The 23,254-nt window shown below is 54.1% G+C and overlaps 1 protein-coding gene across 9 annotated transcripts; it reads right to left on the reverse strand.

Annotated features, from left to right (window-relative positions):
• Positions 1 to 24: 24 nt before the first annotated feature.
• On the reverse strand, positions 25 to 23,254 carry PHF19 (PHD finger protein 19). 9 transcript variants are annotated; one of them, XM_054500578.2, is made up of 15 exons: positions 23,171 to 23,254; positions 18,859 to 19,059; positions 18,302 to 18,383; positions 14,773 to 14,868; positions 14,174 to 14,274; positions 13,511 to 13,659; positions 11,161 to 11,256; positions 10,320 to 10,388; positions 10,001 to 10,121; positions 8,334 to 8,401; positions 6,874 to 7,035; positions 6,204 to 6,291; positions 5,375 to 5,460; positions 4,381 to 4,476; positions 25 to 2,625 (listed from the first exon to the last, which is right to left on the reverse strand). In XM_054500578.2, exons 1-15 carry the CDS (start codon positions 23,171 to 23,173, stop codon positions 2,283 to 2,285), a joined length of 1,761 nt encoding a protein of 586 aa, XP_054356553.1. In that variant the 5' UTR covers positions 23,174 to 23,254; the 3' UTR covers positions 25 to 2,282. The 9 variants fall into 9 exon arrangements, with proteins under 9 accessions (XP_054356553.1, XP_054356555.1, XP_054356554.1 ...); XM_054500580.2 differs by lacking the exon at positions 23,171 to 23,254 and adding an exon at positions 22,925 to 23,158; XM_054500579.2 differs by lacking the exon at positions 23,171 to 23,254 and adding an exon at positions 21,398 to 21,743.

Here is a 23,254-nt window from a genome sequence, read left to right on the forward strand (position 1 = left end):
ATCATAAATCAGACACATTAATGATAACTTTAAAAAATGTTATTAGAAGCAGCAATTAAAAACCATGAATCTTTTTGAAGGTGCAGAGGGTTATAAGGTCAGTTGGCAGTAATGCAGCTATTATCTGGTATGAATGAAATGCTGGGGTGGGGAGTCAGGGTGACCTCGTTAGGCCTTGTGCTATCTTCCCAGGTGGTGCAGACACCCCCTCCCTCCTTTTCCCTCTCCAAGCCCAGAGCCTCCCCAGAGCCCAGGTAGGGAAGGTCCAGATGTACTGTAACAGGATTGCTCATCCCAGGCTATCTCAGAAGTCTGGAAAGCAGGCCTAGAAGGTTGCTGGGCTCTCTGAAGCCAGGCAGGAAGCTACAAATTGGATCCCAGTTCCCACAGCACCCCTGGGCTAGGTGTTGGCTTCTCAGCTCCCCTTCCACCTGGCCCCAGTTGGCCCCTGTGGCAGCAGCTGTGGGGCTGAGAAGGGGGAAGAACTGGGTCCAACGCCAGCTCGTCTATGCCTGGGCTGTGCCAGGGAAGCAGAGGAAAGTGGGTGGGCTGTGCACAGGTGGTGAGGTCCCCCTTAAAAGGCACTGTGGGAGCTGAGGTCTAAGATGGGGGGGGGCATCTAAACTATCTCAGGGACCCCCTGAACGCTCACAGGTAGAGAGGGGTCAGGCCTAGCAATGGCAAAACAAACAGCTCCTGCAGGCCTGCTGCCCTGCCAGTGCCTCTTGCTATACTACCACCTTCGCCTTCCTGCTGGCGGCCTGCAAAACCAGCCAAGCTGGAGGCCACGGCAGCAGTTGGCAAGGCCGGTCCCCATCTGGTGCCCACCCTCCACGTCAAGGCACTTTTGTCCATTTTCCAACCAAGTGAGTCAGTTTCTAATATCTCTGGAAGCAGCAAAACATGAGGGGTCCTCTTCCCCCTCCCAATTTTGGTTTCCCTCCAGATGAGGCAGAATTTGAATGTTGGTTCCAAAAATTCTCTTTCAAACCCCCACTGGCAAGGGCTTCCCTTTGAGGGAACTGAATGATGCAGGCCCTTTAAAAATTTCAACCTAGCCCAAAAAGTGATTGTCCATTTCAGGGTAGGGCAAGGGATATGAAAGAGGGTGAGTCCCCTGTGCTTCCCTATGGGACCAAAGCTGGTTGATGGGCTGAAAGGAGCGGGCGCTGAGCTTTCACATTTAGTTGCAGCACCTGGGCCCTGGAAATGGGCCAAGGGAAAGCCAAAGGAGGAGCCAGCAGGCCCAGAGGGACTGTGTGGCTGTGTGTGTGTGTACACTTGGGCATGTGGTGGTGTGGCCGTGTGGGGTTGTCTGTGTGCCTAGAGCTGAAAGTACAACACATGTGCATGGAAGCTTGTGGGAGTGGGTGTGTATTGTCTGCTGTGTGGTGTCTGGTGGGTCTGGGAGTGGGAGGCACCAGAAACAGTCAGGTTTAGCACGACATGGTTTCCCTCCCACCACTACCACCCCCCACCCCCGTCCCCCAGGTTTGGAAGGATGCCTCCATTCCAGCAAGGCCAGGCCCAGCTCTATGGTGACTGAGGGGGTGTGGCCAGGGAACAGAAGACTTCTGGGACCTCCAAAGCTGACACTGGCAGCCTTCACTCTCAGCCTTAATACCTGGGCCCTGGTGCTGGTGCCTTCTGAGGCAGACCCAGCCCTTCACTCTTCAGATCCTCGCAGGCTTTCACAGGGGCTTTCTCCCACCCCACCACCTCTCTCTGAGGGCAGTGGGGAGTGGCAGGAAAGTGGAAGAGAAAAGCACTGAGCAGCATCCTCTTATCCACCTTCTCCTATGCTCTCTCAAAGGTGCCTGTTATGTAGTCCCTGGGAGGACTGGCTGCCCCACGGGTCAGGTGTGAATGGGATCCAGTGGAGGGACAGCTGTGCACACACAGGATGTGTGAACACACCGAAAAAGGGGCGAGAGAGGTCAAGGCACACAAGGGGGACAAAGACCTGGGCCTCAGGAGGAAGGGTCCCAGAGCAGGGGACACAAGGTCAGAGGAACAGATAAACAGAGTTTGAGGGGGTGTGGAGTGTGTAGAGACACAGGCACAGGGGTAACGAGCCTGAGGAGGTCCTGGAACAGAGCTGGTACAGCAGAGAGACGCAGGCCTTGGCCTGGCAGGCAGGCAGGCAGGCAAGGCGTTCTGCCAGGCACTTGCAGCTCTGTCCTGCTTCCTTCTCCCACTCCAGCCTGGAGAAAGCTGGGGAGCCTATGGCTTCTGCTGCTCCTCCTTTGGTTTTCAGGACCCCTGGCACCCCCCGGGGCTAGTCAGTAAGGGGTGGTCCCTTCCCATTCCACCAGGTACTGAACCTTGCCCTCAGGTGTGACCCTCCGAGCCAACACCTGGTACTTCTCCCCACAGGCCAACCGCCCAGCTGCACCAAAGTAGTTGGTGATAGATGACTTGAGGTGGGACAGGGATGAGTCATCTTCACTGATGCTCTCAAATGTGTGGCTGTCAATGCCTTCGTCTGGCCGCTCGGGGACTGAAGCCCCCTCTGCACTGCTGTCCGAGGGGCAGCGTCCATCCAGCTCAGCTGCCCACCGCTTTGCCCGCAGGGGCATGTATGCCTTGGCTGCCAGCTTCCTCTTTCGGCTGCCCACTGTCCATCTGTATCAGGAGTGGGAGAGGAAGATAATGAGAATGAGATAGAACAATCACGGTAAATTCCTCTCCCTGAGTCCTCCCCTCAGTACCAGGAAAGTGGAAAAGAAAAGTGCTGAGCAGCATCCTCTTATCCATCTTCTCCCATGCTCTCTCAAAGGTGCCTGTTATGTAGTCCCCGAGACAATCTATGTCTCAAGGCATAGATTATCTCACCGGATCCTCACAAGAGCCCTGCGAGGAGGGAAACTGAGGGTCCAGAGGAGAAACCAGGTAGGGAGTGGCAGAGCCAGGATTCAAACGTAAGAACGTCCAACTCTAAAGCATATGCTCTTAGAGCTAGGATCCCAGCACTGCAAAAGCACAAGAGCACCATTCTCTGAGCCTCCTGAGGCCATGCAGTGCAGAGGCCCTGCTTATGCCGCCTTGCCTCTCACCGTCTGACCTATCGTGGAACCAGATAGGTCACACAGGGCTGGGGGTTAGGGACTGAAGGACCCTGTACCCTAGAGCCTGGATGGAGAGACTGACATCACACACACACACACACACACAAACACGTGTTAGAGAAATGGACACACAGGACAAGGCACAGATTCAGATGCTTAGAGACAGAAACCAAGACCTGAAGTGCTCGTGAAGTGCACCTGAAGTGGTGGTGCACGCCTGTAGTCCCAGCTACTCTGGAGGCTGAGGCATGAGAATCACTTGAGCCTGACAGGCAGAGGTTGCAGTGAGCTGAGATCATGCCACTGCACTCTAGTCTGGGCAACAGAGTGAGACTGTCTCCAACCAACCAACCAACCCACAGGAAGAAAGAAACATACAGAGGCAACAGCAGAGGACACCTAGATAGATGTCAAGAGACACAGACTCCAAGACAGACCTCTACAGGCATTATACCATTGTACTTTTTTTTTTTTTTTGAGATAGAGTCCTACTCTGTCACCCGGCTAAATTTTTTTGTATTTTTAGTAGAGACGGGGTTTCACCATGTTGGTCAGGATGCTCTTTAACTACTGACCTCAGGTAATCTGCCCACCTTGGCCTCCCAAAGTGCTAGGACGACAGGCGTGAGCCACCGTGTCTGGCCAGGCATTATACTTTTAATTCTACTTTTGCAAGGGCCTCAAGTATCTAAAAATACAGTGCAGCTTGAGTGCAGAGGAAAGCCCTGTGCTCAACCACTCTCCATACTGCTGAGGACCAGCTGTTGCCAGACCAGCTGTACTGGAGATAGGCCCCCAGGGATTTCTGTTCCCATTCCTAAATCTTCCACCCTGCAGGATGCCATCTTCCGTCAGGCTTCTAAATAAATGGCTCTTTCCCTTAGAGACCCTGGAAGACAGGCACCATATTCAGACAGCCAAGAATCAAGGTCAGGGAACCCTGTAGTCCAAGAGGCAGAGACACGCAAGCTCATGGCATGCGGAGGCCAAAAGTGAAAGAAACTCTGGTCCAACAACCCCAGAACTGGAATCGTCCAGTGAGAGGTGTGTACAACCTTCTGCAGCAGGTGAAGCATTCCAAAGGGATGGAACCACGGGAGCCTGAATGCCTATACTTAGGTCCCATCTAAAGCCCCGTGACTCAGAACCAGAGGGTCCGAGAGCCAGACTCACAATTGCAGAAGGCCAGGTACTCCCCGCCAGAGACTGAGACACATAGAATGAGCCACACATTACAGAAGTGGGAGGTGGAGGGGCTGAGAGGAATGATGGTCCTTGCAAAATGTGAAGGCCAGACCTCCAGGAAGCTCACCTGGAGTCATAGGAGAGGCTGGTGGAGGCAGACCCAGAGGTGCTGGCAGCGTCGGTGGAGTCGACATCTGAGAAGAAGGTCTGGCCTGAGCTGGCACTGAGAGGGGCAAGACGGTGAGCCTGCCGGTGGCCCGGCCCAGCAAGGTCCTGCCAACCTGGCCCGCAGGGTCCCCTAACATGCATCCTTCATCCCAGTGGAGGCCTGTCTTCCCACAGCTGAGCTTCCCACCACCACACCTTCAAAGTCCAAGAAGTCAAAAAAACCTCCCAGAGCACCCTCCCCTGGCGGTGACGTAAGCACTGGTGTCAATAACTCCAGCATGATCCGAGGCACCTGTGCAACACTTCACAGGTCAAAAGTGCTTTCATTTGCATTATCTTGTTTGAGGAAAATAGCTGAGGAGGTTCAGAGAGGTTAAGGGATTTAGGTAAAACTACATAGCTAGTACTGATAAGCAGGGTCTGGAGTTCAGGTCTGACTCTAAAGCCCTCCTCTGTGTCCTCAGGAAAATACTAAATGACCTTCAATAATTTGGAAAATAAAATGATGGAAGATGCAGTTCCTCCCTTGGACATACTTAAGCATGGGGTGCTGTGGAACTACAAAGGAGGGTGTCCAGCGCAGCCTGGGGAGGGTTAGTAAAGCCTTCCTGGAAGAAGCAGGGTCCTGAGTTTTCAGATGGGCTAGGGCAGGGCAAAGGGTATTTCAGGCAGAGGGAGCAATATAAGCAAAGATTGAGCAGGCATCAAACAGCATGGTAAGTGTGGATAACCATGGGGCGAGGTGGAGAGGGCTGGAGAAGAGGGGAGGGCTGGAGAAGTGGGGAGGGCTGTGGTGCTCTTGGAACAGGGATGTTATGCTGAAAGCTCTACTGCAAAAAGCCCCTTCAGACAGACCCGCACAGCAGGGATCCCTTTAACTGAGGGCTTGGCTTTCTGCTTGGTTCCCTCCCTGTCTCCAGAGCAGACCTCTCCGCTAGGTCCCTCACTGATACCTTTTTAAACTTTGAATTTCATCCAGCGTGAAGTCAAATATGCTAGCCAGGTGGTGGTTGGTGCTCCAGGCTGAGGTGAAGTCACTCTGTAGACACAGGAAGGAGAGAGGAAGGGTCAGACAGCGAGTATCAAATCCACCTCCCACACAGGCTGCCTCCTATCCATCCAGGGCTGCTGAGGGCTGGGCCCTTCCTAGGGTAAGACCATCACCTTTATTCCAAGTCCTGACCAGGGAGCCAAGTCATCCCAGTTCTAGCCCTGCCTTTGTCTCTAGCTGACTGTATGACCTTCACCTCTCTGGACCTCAGTTACTTCGACTACAAAATGGGGACAATAACCCCTGCCTTGCTTCACTCTTAAGAGATGTCAGGAACTGCAGTAAAATTAAATAATGCTTCTAAACCGCAAAGTGCTGGGACATGAGGCATTGCTAACATTACTGCCCACAGGGAGGGCTTCAGGGAGGTGGTGGGGTTACTGAAGGAGGAAAGAAAGTGTTCTGGAACCCTGGTTCCAAGCTGGGCTCTGCCACTTTGATGTGTGGCCTCAGGAAAGTCAGTGCCCCACCCTTCCCTCAGTGTCCCTTCCTGGACAGTGGGGACAAGAATATTATCTGCCTTTGCCCCCCAACTTTGGATTCCTGGGAGAACTTGAGGGGAGATAAAGCAGGGGTCTTAGAGTGCCTGGCTTAGCTGTCATAGTGACTGGCTTCTTTAAGGGACATGAGAGAGTCCTCTGGGCCTGGGGGACTTAGTTTTCGGCACAGGAAGCCCTAATATGTGCTGACCCTGTGTATGAAAATGGAGAGTAAGAAAACAAGGAACTAACACTGGGAATAGCATCTTCCAGCAAAAACTTTGATCTTTTTCTTCTATAAACTCGCCTTTTCTGCTGCTGGAATTCGTGAGGCAACAAACTGTGGAGACAGAAGAGGGAGAAGGTGGCCCCGTCAGAGCCTGAGGGCCCTAGGGTGGCCCAGAGGGAGGCGCCGCAGGGGCGGGGGTCACAGCAGTTGGGGAGACAGGCTCTGAACACAGCTGCACCTTCACAGGGAGGCCTGGGGAGGAGGGACAGTCCTTGGGGGCACTAGGGGTGGGAGGGTGTGGAGAGGGTATAGTAGGCAGAAAAAGAAAAGGTGCCTCCCCAGGCACATGCATCCAGATGCCCTGCCCCCCAGTGCCAGGATGAGGGGGCTCAGCTGAGCCAGGAGAGCGAGGGACCCCTCACACACCCTGCCTTCCCCTTCACCTCCTTGCCCAAGTCCTAATCCAGCAAGGCTGGGTCCTCAGATCTGGCTTTTCCTCCCTGCGAGGCAACGAGGGGGCTGTGGTGGTGAAAGGAGTTGGGGATCTGGGATCTGGAATCCCACTCAGCCACTACCTAGCCCTCTCAGGGTCCTACAGCTGGGACTGGCTGGGTGCAGGTCCTCCTTGCTTGCTTGGAAGCAGAGAAACCAAGTTTGGCGGCAGCCCTGGCCCCTGGGTCCCCGAGCACTGACCCAGGCTTGCTCTTTCCTCTCTTACGCAGCTCAGAGGAGGTGCTGTTCTCATTTGGCAGCAGTCCCTTGTCAGGCAGCAGCTTCCCTGGCGGGTTGGGTGGGACGCGGATGCGCAGGCGGAAGATGCACTTCTTCTTCTTGATCTCCTTGCCGCAGAGGAACCTGGGGGGTGGGCAGTGGGAGGAGGAAGCTCTGGAGTCTGTCAGTCCATCCTCCTGGGGAGTGGGGTCAAGCATGACACAAGCCTCTCTGCCTCCTTGGACCCAGAGCTAAAATCTGGATGGCCTCTGCAGATGCTGATTTCCTCAAAGCCCATGGGATGCGGGGTTCCAGGTAGCAGCTGAGAACACAGCTGGTGCCTCCTCCCTGTGCTTCCTCCTGCACGAGTGTGGTTCTTGCTGCTCTTCTGCCTTTTGTTTGCCTCAACCAGCCCCAAGGCCACCTCCTGCAGGAAGCCCTCCTCCAGCTCACAGTGGAACTCCTATGGTCAAGATACTGGAATCTACTTCATTCTGTTCTCTGGTTTCCCCAGGAGACTGAAAGCAACACTGGCTGGGCTCCCCTGAGGCTGCAAAAGTGACTCAGACGCAGCCCTACCCTCTTTAGTACAAGAGGCCACCTGCCCTCCCAATGGAGACTGTCCATTGGGAGGGCAGGGGGCCTCTTGTACTGAAGAGCAGTGCTTTGTCTGGGCCCTAAACCATAAGAATGTGGAAGACAGAGTGGGTAATTCTACCCAGAGGTGTCTGGAAGAGTTTCAGGGATGAGGACCTTGTTTTATTCCCCACCATGACCTCAGCACCCAGACAGGCCCGACATAGAACAGCAACTCAATGAATACTTGTTGACGGAACAAATGAGTAAAAAAGACTGAGGCGCATCCTAGACAAAGGGCAGAGCATGAGTAAAAGCGCCAGGTAGGAAACCAAGGGCTCAGGATGGCTGGCACCCAGAATACAGAAAGCAAAGGGACAGTGGCAGAGGACACGGGAACAGCCTGGTCTTAAAAGGCCTTGAGAGCTAGGTTCAGGAGCCTGGGCATGCCTCTGTGGTGTGGTGAGGGACATGGCCAGCTGTGTGTGCTGAGAACCCTGGATGGGAAGACAGGGGCTGAGGAGTGTCTTCCACCCGAGGATGTAGCCCACCTGAGATGATGACCCATCCCTCAGTGCCTGGCCCCCAGGGCCTAGATGTCTAGAGTAGGAAGAGCCCTCAGAGAGCAGGGGTGCAGCCTCCCTACAGAGCTGAGCCCAGTAGCAAAATGTGGCAGGCTGCTGGGGTAGTTGGAGTGGCTGTGCAAAAGAGGTGGGGTACCCCCTGGATCTTGGAGAATGGAAATGATTCAGAGAGAAGGGGAGCATCCGAGAGGCAGGGAGCACAGCCTGAGCAAAGGCTATGAGGTAGGAAGAAATCTCACCTGTAGAGGGCCCCACCACACTCCCTCCCCTCCCTGCACGCACCGGCTTTTGTAACTGTTCAGAGCGTTGAGGAGATGTGGTCCTCGATCTGTCACTGGGGTGCTGGTGAGCTGTGGGAGAGCAGGCCAGCAGGACATCAGACCCAGGCATATGGCGCGTGGGGAGGCCCAAGCCCCTACTCCCTCCCTTCCATCTCCTGATGCTTCTGAGTCCTTCAGGTGAGGACCACTGACTCACTCCAGGATCTCAGATAAGCCTTTTCACCTCTCCAAGTTCATTCCCATCTGTAAATGGAGAGAATACTTCCTGACCTAACTGTATTGAGAGCTTTAAAAAGTCCATACCCCTGACCCAGTAATGCTACTCCATGGAATCTATCATGGAATCTATCTATCTGCAGATATAACACGAAATAGGAACAACACTTTACATACAAAAAAAAAAAAAAAAAAAGTGGCATTGTTTCTAATGGTGGACGAATGGGAAAGAAACTGCCCAACAGGAAGGAAACAAGTAAACTACGGTAGAAACCAATGCAGCCATTAAATTTGGCGGGCGCCTATAATCCCAGCTACTCGGGAGGCTGAGGCAGGAGAATCACTTGAACCCAGGGGGAGGAGGTTGCAGTGAGCTGAGACCGCGCCACTACACTCCAGCCTGGGCGACAGAGCGAGACTCCGTCTCAAACAAACAAACAAACAAAATTTTATGAAGATTCTAATAATATGGAAAAGTATAATGTATACTAAAAAAAAGATTATTTAAAAGTGTATATACTGTACCATTTAAACCATAAAACAGAAAAAGATATTCATAGAAGAGAGTCGGAAAGGAAATGTACCTATGCATTAGTTCTAGTGATTTCTGGGTGGTGTGATGTGGATTTTTTAAAAAGTATACTTCCTTATACTTTTTGGTACTTTAAAGATTTTCCACCAGGAATATGTACAATTAAAAAAAATCAGAAAAAAGTTACTAAAAAACAACTCTACGTATCTTTTAAGGTTTTATAATATCTATTTTTTTAAAAAAATTATCAAACACTGTAAATGAAGATGTTATTACATAAAATATTTTGCAAAGCATAAAGGTTATTCTTTTTAAATTCCTTTTCATCAAAGAAAGATTTGGGGCAGTCCATAGAGAAGATGCCTCACTCTGTATGTGGTGGAGAGGATTCTAAGTATGTCATTAGGGAAAAGAAGACACAGCACCCCTGTGGAAGTGATTAGGGAGGCCCTGGCTCCAGCTCTGGCTCAGCCTCAAAGCTCTGCTGACCACAGGCAAGTCACTCTCCAACTCTGACATTCTGAAAGTCTCCGTTTGTAATTTCACTCCGTGGATCTGAGGCTTCCAAGGCCCCTGGTGACCCACTATTCAGCATAGGATCAGCAGTGGGCAGACCCACTCCATGTTGCATCCTAGCCAGGAAATCTGGAGTGGGTCAAACACTCAGCAGAGAGCTGTGTTCCAGCCAGACCCGATCTAGGGCCTCAGCTCCCCTCCACTGAGCTGGGGAGGCCCCAGCCTGCCCACTGCCAAAATCTGGGATTAGGAAGGCCCTTAAAGGACACAGGCTCAGAGGCCTGGACTCAGGGATGCAGCAACTCAAGTGTGAGAGTTCAGAGACCTCCATCTTAGTGCTGCACTGTGTGGCCCTGGGCAAACCTCTCTGCCTCCTGCCACTGACATCCCACAACCCCACATACCTTGCCAAGCTGCAGGAGCTCCCAGTGGTGGTTGACAAAGGCCAGAATCTCCTCAAAGTCAAAGTACTTCTTCTTGCTCTGTACCCCCAGATTATAGAGGGCCAGGTGAACCACATCCACCCTGGGCAAGGGGGCAAGGAGGTGGGACCAGGTGAGGTGGCAGCCTGCTCAGCCAGGGTCACAGCTTTCTGGGTCCAGGCTGAGAGACGGGGCAGGGCTGGGACCCAGTAGCTGGAAATGGAATTGTTCCAGGAGGGAGGAGGGAGGGGAGAAGCTGGGAGGAGCAGCGGTGGGTTTGGACTAAGCCCCACCCTCTCACCATCGCAGGGGCAGCCTCTCGATGTACTCTGGGCCCTGGTTACACACGGAGCAGAAGAACAGGTAAAACCTATGGGTGGGTAGAGAGGGGGGCCTATGGTGGGAGGGGCTCTGACACCCCCACCCCAGTCCAGCCCCTTGATCTCCTCACTCCCCACCTACCTTCCCATAATCTTCTCACTCCTAGGGCTGCTGGCCACTGGGGGTCAAGGACAGGGCAGGACAGGCACTAAGAGATACCTCATATTCCTTCTAACCCCTGCCCTCAATCCCCTTCCCAAATCTTGCCCTGAAGCGTGGCTGAGTTCACAGAGAGTGAGCTGAGCTAGGCTGGGCTGCCATGGTCACCCTCTTCCCCTCTGAGACAGACACACACGCAATCACAAATGACATGAGACACCAACCAAAAGATGCATAACATCAGGTTTGACATCCATAATGACTCCATTAGCTTAGCTCCATCGGTTAGAAGCCACATTAAGCTGTCCATTTCCCCAGTGACTCCCGCAACAACCCTGGGCAGGGCTGGCGCAAAGACTGTGTCACCCCTTCTTCCCCAGACACTTAAGAGACTGGGGCATAGGGAAGGCAGGCATTTATTTCAGGTACTCTACAAATCAATGGCAACTAGGGATGTAGCCCAGCATACTTCTTTATTGCCTCCTGCCCTACATAGCTAGGGGATCCCCTACCTTGAGCTGCCTCCAGTAAACAGATAGGCATACATTGTCACAGACCCCCTCTTGTCTGGAGCCTGGCAGTCAACCTGCAGGAGTTGTTGCTGCCATCCCTGCCCTCTCCCCACCACGCCCAAGACCCAGTTGGACCAAATTAGCACCTACCGGTCTCCAAACATCATGGGCTCATTGAGGCACTGGGTGCAGGCCTCGTGGAACCACTGCCTGCACCGGTAACATTGCAGCATCCGCAGGTACCATCTGGAGAGACAGAGGAGCCAAAGTCAGCCAGGACCACACCCCCAGTCAGGCATGAGCTTCGGCAACCTTTCCCAACTTAAATTTGCCCTCCACTGGCAGAAAGAGAAGAGAATTCAGTTACTGAGCACTTAGGCTGTGCCAAGGGAGAACCTGGGAGTTGGACATATACTCTCATTTCACCTCACCACCTGGTAAAAGATGGGACACTGTCCCCATATTATAGATGAGTCACAGGTGAAATGGCTTGCTCTAGCTCACAGGCAAGTGGAGGATGGTGATTCAAATTCTGGTTTCCCTAACTTCAGAGGCTGTGCTCTCCTTGCCATGCCACAATGAAGCCACCATTTCTGGACTTGCTGCTTCCCAAACACTGCTGACAGGGAAATGTTTGCCTTGGAGACTTCACAGGAGAATAATGGTTTCTGTAAGCTGCACGGGGGCAAGACTACATCTGGCTTTGCTCACCTGCAACTATCTGCCCTATCATGGTCATCCAACAACTATTCATGGAATATGAAGAGCAAAATGCTCAATGCTTCATTGACACCTTGTCAGGTGAGCTCCAGGTTAAAATGCAGATTCCTTGGTCCACTGCAGACCTATTCAATCTTTGGGGAAGCCTCTGGGATGCATTTTTAACAAGCATCCTGTGCAACTCTGCCCATAGGCGCTGATAACCACTGCATTAATGCAGGAAAGGTTTCCATAAGCATTTCTCCATCTGGCAATACCTGGGGAAGCTCATGGGCCTGAAGTTAAGGTTAAGCCCATTTGAGAGATGAAGTAGCTCAAGCTTTGCCCAAGTTACCCAGCTGGAGCTTGGGGCTGAGATTCAGGACTTCAGGGGGTCCTGACGGCTGAACTTCCTGAGGGCAGAGACCCTACCTCTTACATCTGTGGTTCCTTCCACAATGCTACTTCACTCAGCCCAAAGGAGCAAGCTCAACTGCCATGGCTACATAGAAGCCCAGGTCGGCAAGGAAGAATCAAAGACTCTTGCCGCAGAGCCAGGACAACAATTCCCTCCACAGTGGCCCCGACATAGCATGCCCCGCCCCCCGGCCCCCTATCCCTGCCTGATTGCACATCTCCAGGGAAAAGAATCTTTTCTATTTTTGGAGACAAGGTCGTCCTGCTTTGTCGCCCAGGCTGGAGTACAGTGGCATGATCACAGCTCACTGCAGCCTCCATCTCCCAGGCTCAAGTGATCCTCCCACCTCAGCCTCCTAAGAAGCTGGGACTACAGGCGTGTGCCACCGCGCCAGGCGGGGAAAGGATCTTAATATCTCACCAGCAGCCGGTTCCACTGACTCTAACGGTGAAAAGGTTATCTTGACTTTCACGCATTAGTACCACCACTACCACCAGTAACAGCTCACATTTTTTTAAGTGTTTACCAAGTGCCAGGCACTATGTGAAACCTCTATGTGAATTATGTAATTCACGCTCTGCTCATAATCACCACATGATGGGGAAACTATTCAGAGAGCTGAGACTAAGGAGTTGCACAGTTGGTAAGGAGCAGAGCCAGGACGTGGACGTCCTGGGAGGATTCGCACTGTGTCCGGCCCAGGCTCTTAACCACTCTTCAATACTTCCTCGTTTCCTACAGAGCTCCAAGGAAACACCTCTGCCCTCCAGCCCTGCTCCACAGTGCTAGATGCCACGCGGAGCCGGCCTTCGGTCCTCCCCTTGAAGTCCCGCCCCCTCGGGCCCCACCCCGAGGCCTTCCCTTCGGGGACCGCCCCTTGAGGCCTCGCCTCCTCAGGTCCTGTCCCCGAGGCCTTACTATTCCGTCTTCCCCACCCCGCCCCTCCACAGGGTGCTTCTCAACCTGCCCCACCTCCCTGGGTCCCTGCTTGGGCGGTCGCAACCGGCTAGGCCCGCCTCCCGAGGCCTCGTCCCAAGGTCTAACCTTCCGGGCCCGCCCCCCGAGGCCCCGCCCTCAGGTCGAACCTGCGGAATTCACTTCCCGAGGTCCCGCCCTCAGGTCCAATCTTCCGGGCCCACCCCTCGAGGACCCGCCTCCGCAGCGGCTGACACCCCCCCCCAGTCCCGCCCCCGAGGCCCCACCCCCGCGGCTGACACTCCAGGCCCGCCCCTCGAGGCCCCGCCCCCACGGCCAACACGCTGTCCCCGCCCCCAAGGTCCCCGCCTTGGCTGACACTCCAGGCTCGCTCCCTATGGGCGGTCCCCGCTGGCGATTCCTGGAGACCTGCCCCGCCGCCCGGGGGGCCCCGACCCCCTGCCTTACTCTCCGGGCCCGCCGCAGTAGCAGTAGCATTGCTGCTGGTTGGTGCGGTGGGGCGAGTCCCACTCGAGCTCCTCGGGCTGGTAGGACAGCACCATCTTCACGGCCTGCAGCGTCCTGGCGATGGCGCCCTTCTTCAGCGCGCCGCCTTTCTGGGGGGAGACGAGGGCCCCAGTCAACCACCAGGTCCGGGTGGACCACGCGAGTCAGCACACGGCTGTCTATTGAGGGAAGTGCTGCCAGGGCTTGGGGGACCCGCAGATATTCCAATATAGTCAGAAAAGCAAGGAGCTTTTTCTCATTAATTCCAAACCCTTCCCCTCTATCCCAGAAGGAACTCCGTTGATAACAGAATTAAGAGTAATAAGCGCAATAAAGGCAACAATTACCAACATGTATTTACATGGATTTTCTTTTTTAATAGTAAAGCATCATTTATTGGTCCTGTTATTCCTGACACCAAACCCATCTCCACTTTACAGTTGAGGAAACTGAGGCTCAGGGAGTCTACAAATCCTGGCCAAGGACAGTGGCAGAGGCGCTATCTGTCTCCAAAGCCCAGGTGTGGCCCTTCTGCTTGGAGCTCAGGCTCTGTGATGGGAGTCTCTGGTCTGCCCCACTGGAGGAGGCAGGAGAGGCAGGGACTGGGGAGGATGGAAGGCTCACCCGCACAGCCAGTGCGAAGATGCAGCGTCGGCAGAACCAAGGTGTGAGCAGGGGCTGGTCAGCACTGCCCGCTATGGGGATGTGGCACTGCTGGTGGTAACCTACGGCAGAGGAGGGGGCGGTGAGCGCCCACAAGGACACCATGGCCCAAGGCCAGTTGGCCCAAAGGAGGCAGGGCTGGGAGGGCTGAGGGAAGTCCTAGGAGCTCTGCCTGCCAGCTGCTGGGAGCCTGGCTGCTGATGCCCACCAAGGTGGCCAAGTCAGTGTCCAGGCTGGGAACTAAATGACAGCATTGGCCAGTTGTGGGGGGGCGGGGGGCACAGGAAGGTCTGACTTCAGTGCCTGAGCCCCATCTTTCCCACCCAATCCTCTCCATCTAGCTGGGCCCCAAATTACATACACCATCATACCCTCCCAGCTTTCCCCAGGATCTCTTCCCAAGCCCTCACTTACAGCAACTGGCCCCCTTTCACCCTGCAGTGCCAAGAGAAACAGGAAGCCAGCTGAGGCTCCAACAGGCTGCAGCAGTACCCGTCAGGGGCCAGTGCGTTGGGACCTATAGGTCAGGGCCTTCTCAGGGCCCTGCTCGCTCCACTCACCCAGGCCACACTTCCCGCAGATGAGGATCTCATTCAGCGGCCCTGATGTCTTCCCCAGGCAGATGTTGCACTTGGGCTCCTCTCCTGGAACACCGGCTGAAAGAGAGGCCCTCGAGGGTCAGGTCCAGCTCACAGGAATGGAAGTTTTATACTCACACTCCAGATGCCCAGCCTCTACTGTCTGCTATGCCTAGCGCTGGGCCCCACACGCCACCTCACTGAATCTCCCCAACCACTCTGAGATGCCTATCATCATTACCATTCTAAAGATGGGGAAATTGAGGCTCTGAGAGGTTAAGTCCCTTGCTTAGCTAGTAAGTAGGCGGGGGGGGGGGCGGGGGGAGGGGGATTAAACCCATGGCTGTTTGACATCAAACCCTTTGTTCTTTTGACCACATCATACTGCCTCTCCCGCCTTATTTAACTTGTTTTGTTAAATGGTTGTTATTTTTTTAAAACTTTATTATGGGATAATATAATGTGTTTGTTTTGTTGAGATGGAGTCTCGCTCTGTCACCCAGGCTGGAGTGCAGTGGCGTGATCTTGTCTCACTGCAACCTCCGCCTCCCTGGTTCAAGCAATTCTCCTGCCTCAGCCTCCCGAGTAGCTGAGATTGCAGGTGCATGCCACCATGCCCAGCTACTTTTTACATTTTTAGTAGAGACGGGTTTTGCCATGTTGGCCAGGATGGTCTCGAACTCCTGACCTCAAGTGATCCACCTGCCTTGGCCTCTCAAAGTTCTGGGATTACACGCGTGGGCCACTGTGCCCGGCCTAGAAGTTATAATGAAACTCCATCTTCTCATCACTTATGAACTCATGGCCAATCTCGTTTCTGCTATATTCCTACCTACTTCTCCTTCCTGTAATTATTTTAAACTGAGTCCCAGATACCCAATAGTTTTTCCACAAATATTTCAGTATGTATTTGTGAAAGATCAAGACTCTCTTTTCAAAAAACATAATTAAAACACATCTACTGCACCTAAAAGTTAACATAATTGCTTAATATCATTAACAAATTCAGTTAATGTTCTCATTTCCAATTGTTTCTTAAGTACAAATGCCTTAACAATTTTAAGTCTGTTCTTTTGAATCAAAGTCCCCAAGTAAAGTCCATACATGGTGACTGGCTGATGTTTTTAAAATTGCTTTTAGTCTACAGGTCCCCTCTCCATCTCTTTTTTTCTTTGCATTTTATTTTGGTTGAAGAATAAATATGTTTTTATGTGTGAAAAGTTCGTGTGTATACTTTAAACACATTTTTATACGTGTTTGTCTTATTTCCCCAGCACGCTGAAAATTTTGTAAGAGTAGAAATGGGATCTCTTCAGCCAGGCGCAGTGGCTCACGCCTGTAATCCTAGCACTTTGGGAGGCCGAGGCGGGCGGATCACAAGGTCACGAGTTTGAGACCAGCCTGCCCAATATGGTGACACCCCCTCTCTACTAAAAATACAAAAATTAGCCAGGCGTGGTGGCACGTGGCTGTAGTCCCAGCTACTCAGGAGGCTAAGGCAGAAGAATCGCTTGAACCTGGGAGGCGGAGGTTGCTGTGAGCCGAGATCAAGCCACTGCACTCCAGCCTGGGTGACAGAGCGAGACTCTGTCTCAAAAAAAAAAAAAAAAAAAGGTACCTCTTCATCTCTGTATCCCCAGGACCTCATAGAGTGTGGCATGTAAGAGGTGTTCCAAGACGTTTGTTGAATATATGGCCAGGCAGGAACGTTGCCTCTTATTCTTGAACATGCTCCCAGGAAGGTGGTGCCCACAGTGCATCTCAGTAAGTCCTCATTGGCTTAATGAAGCAATGGATCAATAACTACAGTGGTGCTCAGCCTTATGCTGTCATCTCGGGAGATGCCAGAGGGTCACCATTCTGCCCGGAAGGGGCAGTTCTGGCTAGGAGACAAGCCATTCTTCAGCTGATCACTGTGGGTACCTCCAAGGAGCCTGGTATGTGGTGGGCCTCCACAGGAGGTCAGCTAAGGTGCATGGTCTTCTTCATCTGGCTCCTTATGCTTTCAATAAGGGGGTAAACCAGGAGAGGAGATCCTCATTGCTTTGGATATTTATATAATACATTTCAGGGGTTGGAGAGGAATCGATCTGCACTGGCCACAATTTCTTGGAGAAGGGGGCAATTCGAAAGCTTTACTAACTGGCTGGGTTCTGCGGCCTCTTCTTGGCAGGCTTCTTGGAATCATCTCTCACTGTAACAAATTCTTTTTTCTTCTTTTTTTTTTTTTTTTTTTGAGACAGAGTCTCGCTCTGTTGCCCAGGCTGGAGTGCAGTGGTGTGATCTCAGCTCACTGCAACCTCCTGCCTCAGCCTCCCAGGTAGCTGTATTTTTAGTAGAGACAGGGTTTTACTGTGTTGGTCAGGCTGGTCTCAAACTCCTGACCTTAGGAGATTCACCCACCTTGGCCTCCCAAAGTGCTGGGATTACAGGCATGAGCCACTGCGCCTGGCTGGTAACAAATTCTTGAGTAACAGCTTCTCTAAAACCAACAGTACTGAGCTAAGCATTTTACATGGATTAGCTTACCTAGGCCTCCCAACCACCCTATGAAGCCAGTACTTTCACTATCACCTCTCACATGAAGAAACTAAAACTCAGGTCATATTACTTGCTCCTGCAAATGGAGTTAGTAAGTGGCAAAGCTGGAACTTGGTCCAAGGTCTACCTGACCCTAAAACCTGCTTCTTACCCTGCTAGGGGCCATGTCTCTTCTCCTGTTACAGTATAAATGGGAAACAGGTTTCTCCTCTTATGCCAACTCTGATTGACAGGTAGTAGCTGCTTGGGACTCCCAGTTGAAAGAACATGTGTTATCAATGGCTACTGATGTCTGTTGTCTGTATGGGAAGCGAGAATGGTGGCAAAGATGGCCCTGACTTGCCATCTCTGTAAGGGAGAGATGTCAGCTTTCTGAGGGCAGGGATGGTACCCAACCCAGATTCCTTTCAGCCCTGAAAGCTGGTCTAGCTCCATCCAGGCATGTCCATCTTCACCCTGCCTGGCTCACCTCTGCTTTATTGGTTTTTCTCCCATTCCTCCCAACTCCTTGCCCTGTGGAGAGGGCTGCTTCCACTAGTTTTATTCATATGTTAAATCAGGGACACTGTGCTTGCATCTAGAGCTGACAATTCTGATTATATGGGCATGCCCCCTTTTCTAGCCCAGACTGACGCAGAGCTTTGAGCAGCTGGAGCTGTAGTGCAGCCAGGAAGCAAATACAGGCCTGAGGCCCAGTCCTGGCCCTCCCAGCACCGCCCTAAGCTACCTTCCCTACCTGCCCATCCTCCCTCCTGGGGTATGAATTCTCAAGGGGATGACTGATGTCCTAAGTACCTTCCCAAGTCAATATACAACCAGATTTGATCATCATCACAGGTGGGCTTGGGGTTCGTGGACAAGGGCAGATGCCAGGAGTAAGAGATGGAAGGAGAGAAGGAAGAAATGAAGGCAGCAGAGGAGAGAAGACCTGGGGAGGTTGGGGGCTACCCGAAATGTTAGGAAAACTCACCATGCTGTATGTCCTTCCATAGGACCCAGTATTTGGAATTATCTTCGAAAGTCACGAGGCAGCTTTGCTTAGAGCTGCTGACCTGGGGCACGGATAGGAAGGAGCAAGTGAGAAAGGGCTGGGGAAAAGCCAACCTGGAACATAGTCTTCCTCCCCCATTTTTGTCCCCGTATGCTCCAGAAAGCAGGGCTAGAAGGGGAAGGAGAATGGCAGTTCCTGGACAGGGTGTACTCCCAGTCACTGGAGTCATACAGCCAGGGACTGACGGATGGCAACTTGGTCAGAATGTGAGGACAGAAGCACAAGTCAGATGCTCCTCTCGAACCTGACTTTTTTGTTCTGTAGGCTCTCGGAGCACTTTTCTAAAGAACTGGTTGGATGATGTTGACCCTAAGGATGGTGCCTGCAAGACCATGGTCCCTCCCACTACCAGCTTTGGGCATGAGGGACAAGAAGGGAATTCTCCCTGACCCCTGACCCCTGGTCTGACAGCCAGGCTGGAGCATGAGCAGAGAGATTCTGAGTCTGAGAACAGGGGCCGGAGAGGATGGGTTTACCCTCTTGATCTTCCCGAGGTAGTACAGGCCGTCTGTCCACCGGCACAGCACATACTGGCCCTCCGTCAGTTTGGACATCAAGTCTTTGAAGTTGTTCTTGACCTTTGCCAGGGCCCCCTTGTTGGGGAGGTGGCTGGTGGCACCATAGGAGTCCCGAGTCCCTGGATCCAGAGCTCGATTCTCCATCAGCTTCCCCTGACACTGGGAGAGAAAGAACAGGGTTTTTGCTTCTTGCTTCCCTGCTTCAGAAAGCCCATCAGGGGAAGGAAGGAAACCACCATTTCTGTACCCTGTGCTATAAGCCAGACTTGGTTATTATCTCACTGATTCCTCGTGGCCATCCTATGAGGAAGACATTATTATTATTCACATCTTACAGATAGGGAAACAGGTGTGGCAAGGAGAAGAGGCTGATGGGCCAAAGGCAGAGCCATGGCCCATACCGCACTGCCTTTTAAAGAGAATGGATCTCTGAACTCACACAGAACGAAGTCCCCTACCCAGCGGGCCTGAACCACTCCCTGTCGCAGGAGGCTGGAGTTTTATTCCTTAAGCAAACACAGTCCATGTGCTCTGGATGGAGGATCTTCTCCAGGCAAGCAGTTGGGTTTTATTTTTACCCCCAACCCCTGCAACCATCCCTACCCTGAGATCTGTCCAGAGAAAACTCACCTAGAAAGGAAAACTGGGTGGCTTGTAGCTAGTGTAGACTGGGTCATCCGTCTTTTGTAATCTCCCCTTCTGTTCTCAATTATGAGATGATTTAATGGAAACCAATTCTGGGACATTTAAACCCACTTATGCTTTCACCCAGATACACATTTGCTCCAAGTAGTGAAGTCATCCATCCCCATGCCAGCCTCTCCACGCCTCTCTCACCATCCTATTCAACGTGCACTTCACCCTTCGATTTCTCTCTCCCTGCCAGTGGCACTGCCTTCATGCATCTCAAACTCCTCCAAGCCATGAGTTGCCACAGCCGGCCCATTTTAAGTGCCATGATTTCTGGCTTTCCAGCTCTAGCTTCCATCCTCCAGCCCTGGTCTCAGTTCAGGCCTCATCTTTTGCTTGGGCCATTCATTCATTCACCCAATAGCAGTTTCCTGGGCCTTGTGCTCACCTCCACTAGGCACCTAGGGTGGGGAACGGTACTACCAGCACCCAACGCTAAACAGGCCACTCCTGTATTCCTGCCTCTCCACCAGACTCTTCTGCAGGGCCACCAATTTTCTTCCAGAAACCTTCTGGGGCTCCCCACTGCCCTCACTGGTGCTCAAAGCCGTCCCTAACGCCCCCTCCTGCCTTGCTGGGCTCACCTGGCTCCATGTCCCTCCACACACTCTCCACTACAGCCACACACAGCCTCGCTCTTTCCCCGCGCGCCTACTCGGGTCTCCTCCTTGTGGCCATGGCGCTGGGCACCTGGTGTTATGACTATCTGTTCACAGGGAGAGTCCAGTGCCTGTTTCTGTGTGGTGCGTGTGTGTACTGCAAGACTAGGCAGGATGATGTATACGGCATTGTGCCAGGGAGTGTGTGAAGCTAAGTACGTGCGGGGCCCTGGGGCGAGCCAGGCACTGCAGGGGTCTCGGCTCCCCAGATGGTGGCGTGGCCACGACCCTCTCCACCCCCACTCCCATCTCCTTTTTCTCCAGCGCAGGGCGCACAGGCTCCCGGGCAGGGGATGCGGTCTGAACCTCAGTCCTCTCCCTGCCACCTGGCTCGCCCGGCGCTGCGAGGTCCCCGCCCGCCCGGCCAGGGGCCAGGCCGAGGCCGCTGCAGGTTCACAAACTGACACTTCCTCCCCCGCTGCGCCTCTGGGAGCCGGCCGGGTCGCCGCACCCGCCTCTACCCTGGCCGGGCGGGGGCCCCCGGGGGCCCCCGGGTGGCGCCCCCCCCAGCCCCCGCCTCCGTCCTCCCGGAGCGGAGCGGGCCCCCGCGGGCTGTGATTGGCTGATTCAAACCCATTTGCAAAGAAATGCGTGTTTGCGGGTTCCCGTCTGCGTCCAGTTCAAATCCTCGGCACCGGGAGCGCGGGGCCGGGCGGGGGCAGGAAGCGAGGATGATTCATGCGCCGGGGCCTCTCCCAGAGCGGCCGTTGGCTTTTTAAAAAGGGTGTTCGGGGCGGGGGGTGAAAGCTTGCAGAAGCACCCCCTTCGGGTTCAGCGCGCCTCTCCTCAGTCGCTCGGACGCCAAGCCTCCCCCATCCCAACCCTGCCGCAGCCTGACTTCGGACGTGAGCGAAATGCCAAACGCCCGTCTGTCCTTCCCCCACCCCGATAGGAAAATTAAAGATCGGGGGCGAGGAAGAACGACCTGTCACCTACGCCCCCCGGGGCTCGGGAACCCGGGTGGGGCCCTTCTGCCCCGCAGGTACCCTGCACCCCCTGTCCCCACCCCCGAGCGCCCCGCTCCGCAGGAGTCTCACCCCCCGGAGGCGTTCGGGCCGCCAAAGTTCAGGGAGATTTCGAAAAGAGAGGGATGAGGGCCGGGAGGGGGAGAGCGTGGCGGGGAGTCCGCCCAACAGCGCAGAACTCACCGCGAGGCTGCGTGTCCGCCGGTCCCACTTGGAGTCTGGCCACCAGGCGCATCGGTGGCGGAGGCGGCTGCGCTCGGCCCGCGGCTGCCCGGCCGAGTGTCCGCCCGTGGGGCCGGGGTCGGGGTCTCGGCGGGGGCGGGGCGGGGCGGGGGCGCCGCGGGGTGGAGGGGGAGGCGGCGGAGGGAGGGGCCGGGGCGCTCAGGAAGGGGCCCCCCGGGCGCGGGGCGCCATCTTTTTCGCGTTTTCCCGCGAATTATTGACGTCCCGCTTATGTAATTAGCGGGGGCCGCGCCGGCCTCGCCATTGGAGCCCGCGGCCGCCGGGCGCCGCAGCGCCGCCAGCCCCCGCCCGCCCCGCGGGCGCGCATCCTCCGCGGCCACTAGCCCAGATCCGGGCCCCCCGCCGAGGAGCGGCCACACCGCGGCGCACACGGAGACGCCAGGCAGCGCGCATGGCGCACACGGCCGCTCGCACACTTGTTGAAGAAACAGAGCTCTGCGCGCAGGCACCGGCGGACCCTGGCACAGACACACAGCAGGGCGGCGCGGACCCTTGGCGCAGACACACGCAGACACAGACCCAGGACGCCCAAACGGGCCACACAACACCTTGCACTAACAGCACAGGCGTTCGGCACAGAGACACAGCACAAGTATAATGTAGATACACAACACACAGTGCACAACGCACAGACACAGGTCAGAACACACCACAGCATGTACAGGACACAAACACACCACAAAGAGAAGTACTGTACACACCAGCCGTAGGCATAGATACACAAGGGGGAACACACTGTACACAACAGAGACACACAGCAGAACATGCATGTAAGGTAGACGGACATAACACATAAAGCCACAACACAGTAACAACACAGACGGGCAAGAGACACAAGTTTTCCTGAAAAGGTGGCATTCAGATAGGTTGTGGAAATAGGTTGGTGGGTGTGCCAGGTGGAGGGAATTCAGTGGGCTAACAATGCAATTTTTAAAATACGGGTTAAGGATATCAAAAGGCAATTCACAAAAGACGAAACCTACATGGCCGAAATAGCCCCAAACAACAAATTGCTTAGAGACACAGTGCACAGAAATACATGGTACAATCGCAAATATATACCACACGCACAACACGTCATGTAAATAAAGGGCACACAATGAAAGACAACACGCATAGAGTCATAGGAATGGCAGATGGAGGCAGTGGGCAGAGCTCCAATCATAGGGTCCCTGCCCTGGGGGGAAAAGGCAGACATGGCCCCACCCAGACTCACTCTTGGGGGAAGGGGGGAAGAACACTTACCAATAACCCCACCCCCATCCTTGCCCTCAGTCCACAGCGCCCACCTCCGTGGCTACCATCCCACTCTGCAGACACCCCCACCAGACAGGGATATGTGTTTTCATGGGTGTGGCCAGTGGACAGCACCTTCCCCCAGAGCCTGCCCTGTTCACTGTCAGTTGCTTACTCCGCGCCCTCTGCCTCCCGGCCTTGGAGCATGATCTGTGCAGCCCCCCACCTCACCTTCTCAGCAGAGATCCAGGAGTCCTCTCACCTCCTTCCTCACTTCCTTCCGCCCCTTGATACCCCTGCTCTCACCTGCCTCACTGCCCCATTCTGGATCCTGGCGCCTCAGCAGAACCTAGCACTGCTGAGTACCTGCCTGAACCTGGAAGGAAAGCCTGGGAGCAGCCCCAGGGCACAAAATCTCCCAATCCTGGAGAGCACATTTTCAAGTCCCAAAGGGGCCCTAGGATTGTGCTACTTAACCATGTTCTGCCAAGAGAACGTGTGTCCAACGCGGGTAGGGCTGATGATGGGAGCAGAACACTCCCACTAGCTTCTAAGCTGGCT

Source organism: Pongo pygmaeus, chromosome 13, assembly GCF_028885625.2.
Source record: "Pongo pygmaeus isolate AG05252 chromosome 13, NHGRI_mPonPyg2-v2.0_pri, whole genome shotgun sequence".
NCBI lineage: Eukaryota > Metazoa > Chordata > Mammalia > Primates > Hominidae > Pongo > Pongo pygmaeus.

Coding starts and splice junctions, on each gene's coding strand:
- PHF19 (XM_054500578.2), bottom strand. Junction 11,257..13,510: donor TACTGCGGCGGGCCCGGAGA/GTAAGGCAGGGG, acceptor CTGTCTCTCCAG/ATGGTACCTGCGGATGCTGC. Junction 10,122..10,319: donor GAGAGGCTGCCCCTGCGATG/GTGAGAGGGTGG, acceptor CCCCTTGCCCAG/GGTGGATGTGGTTCACCTGG.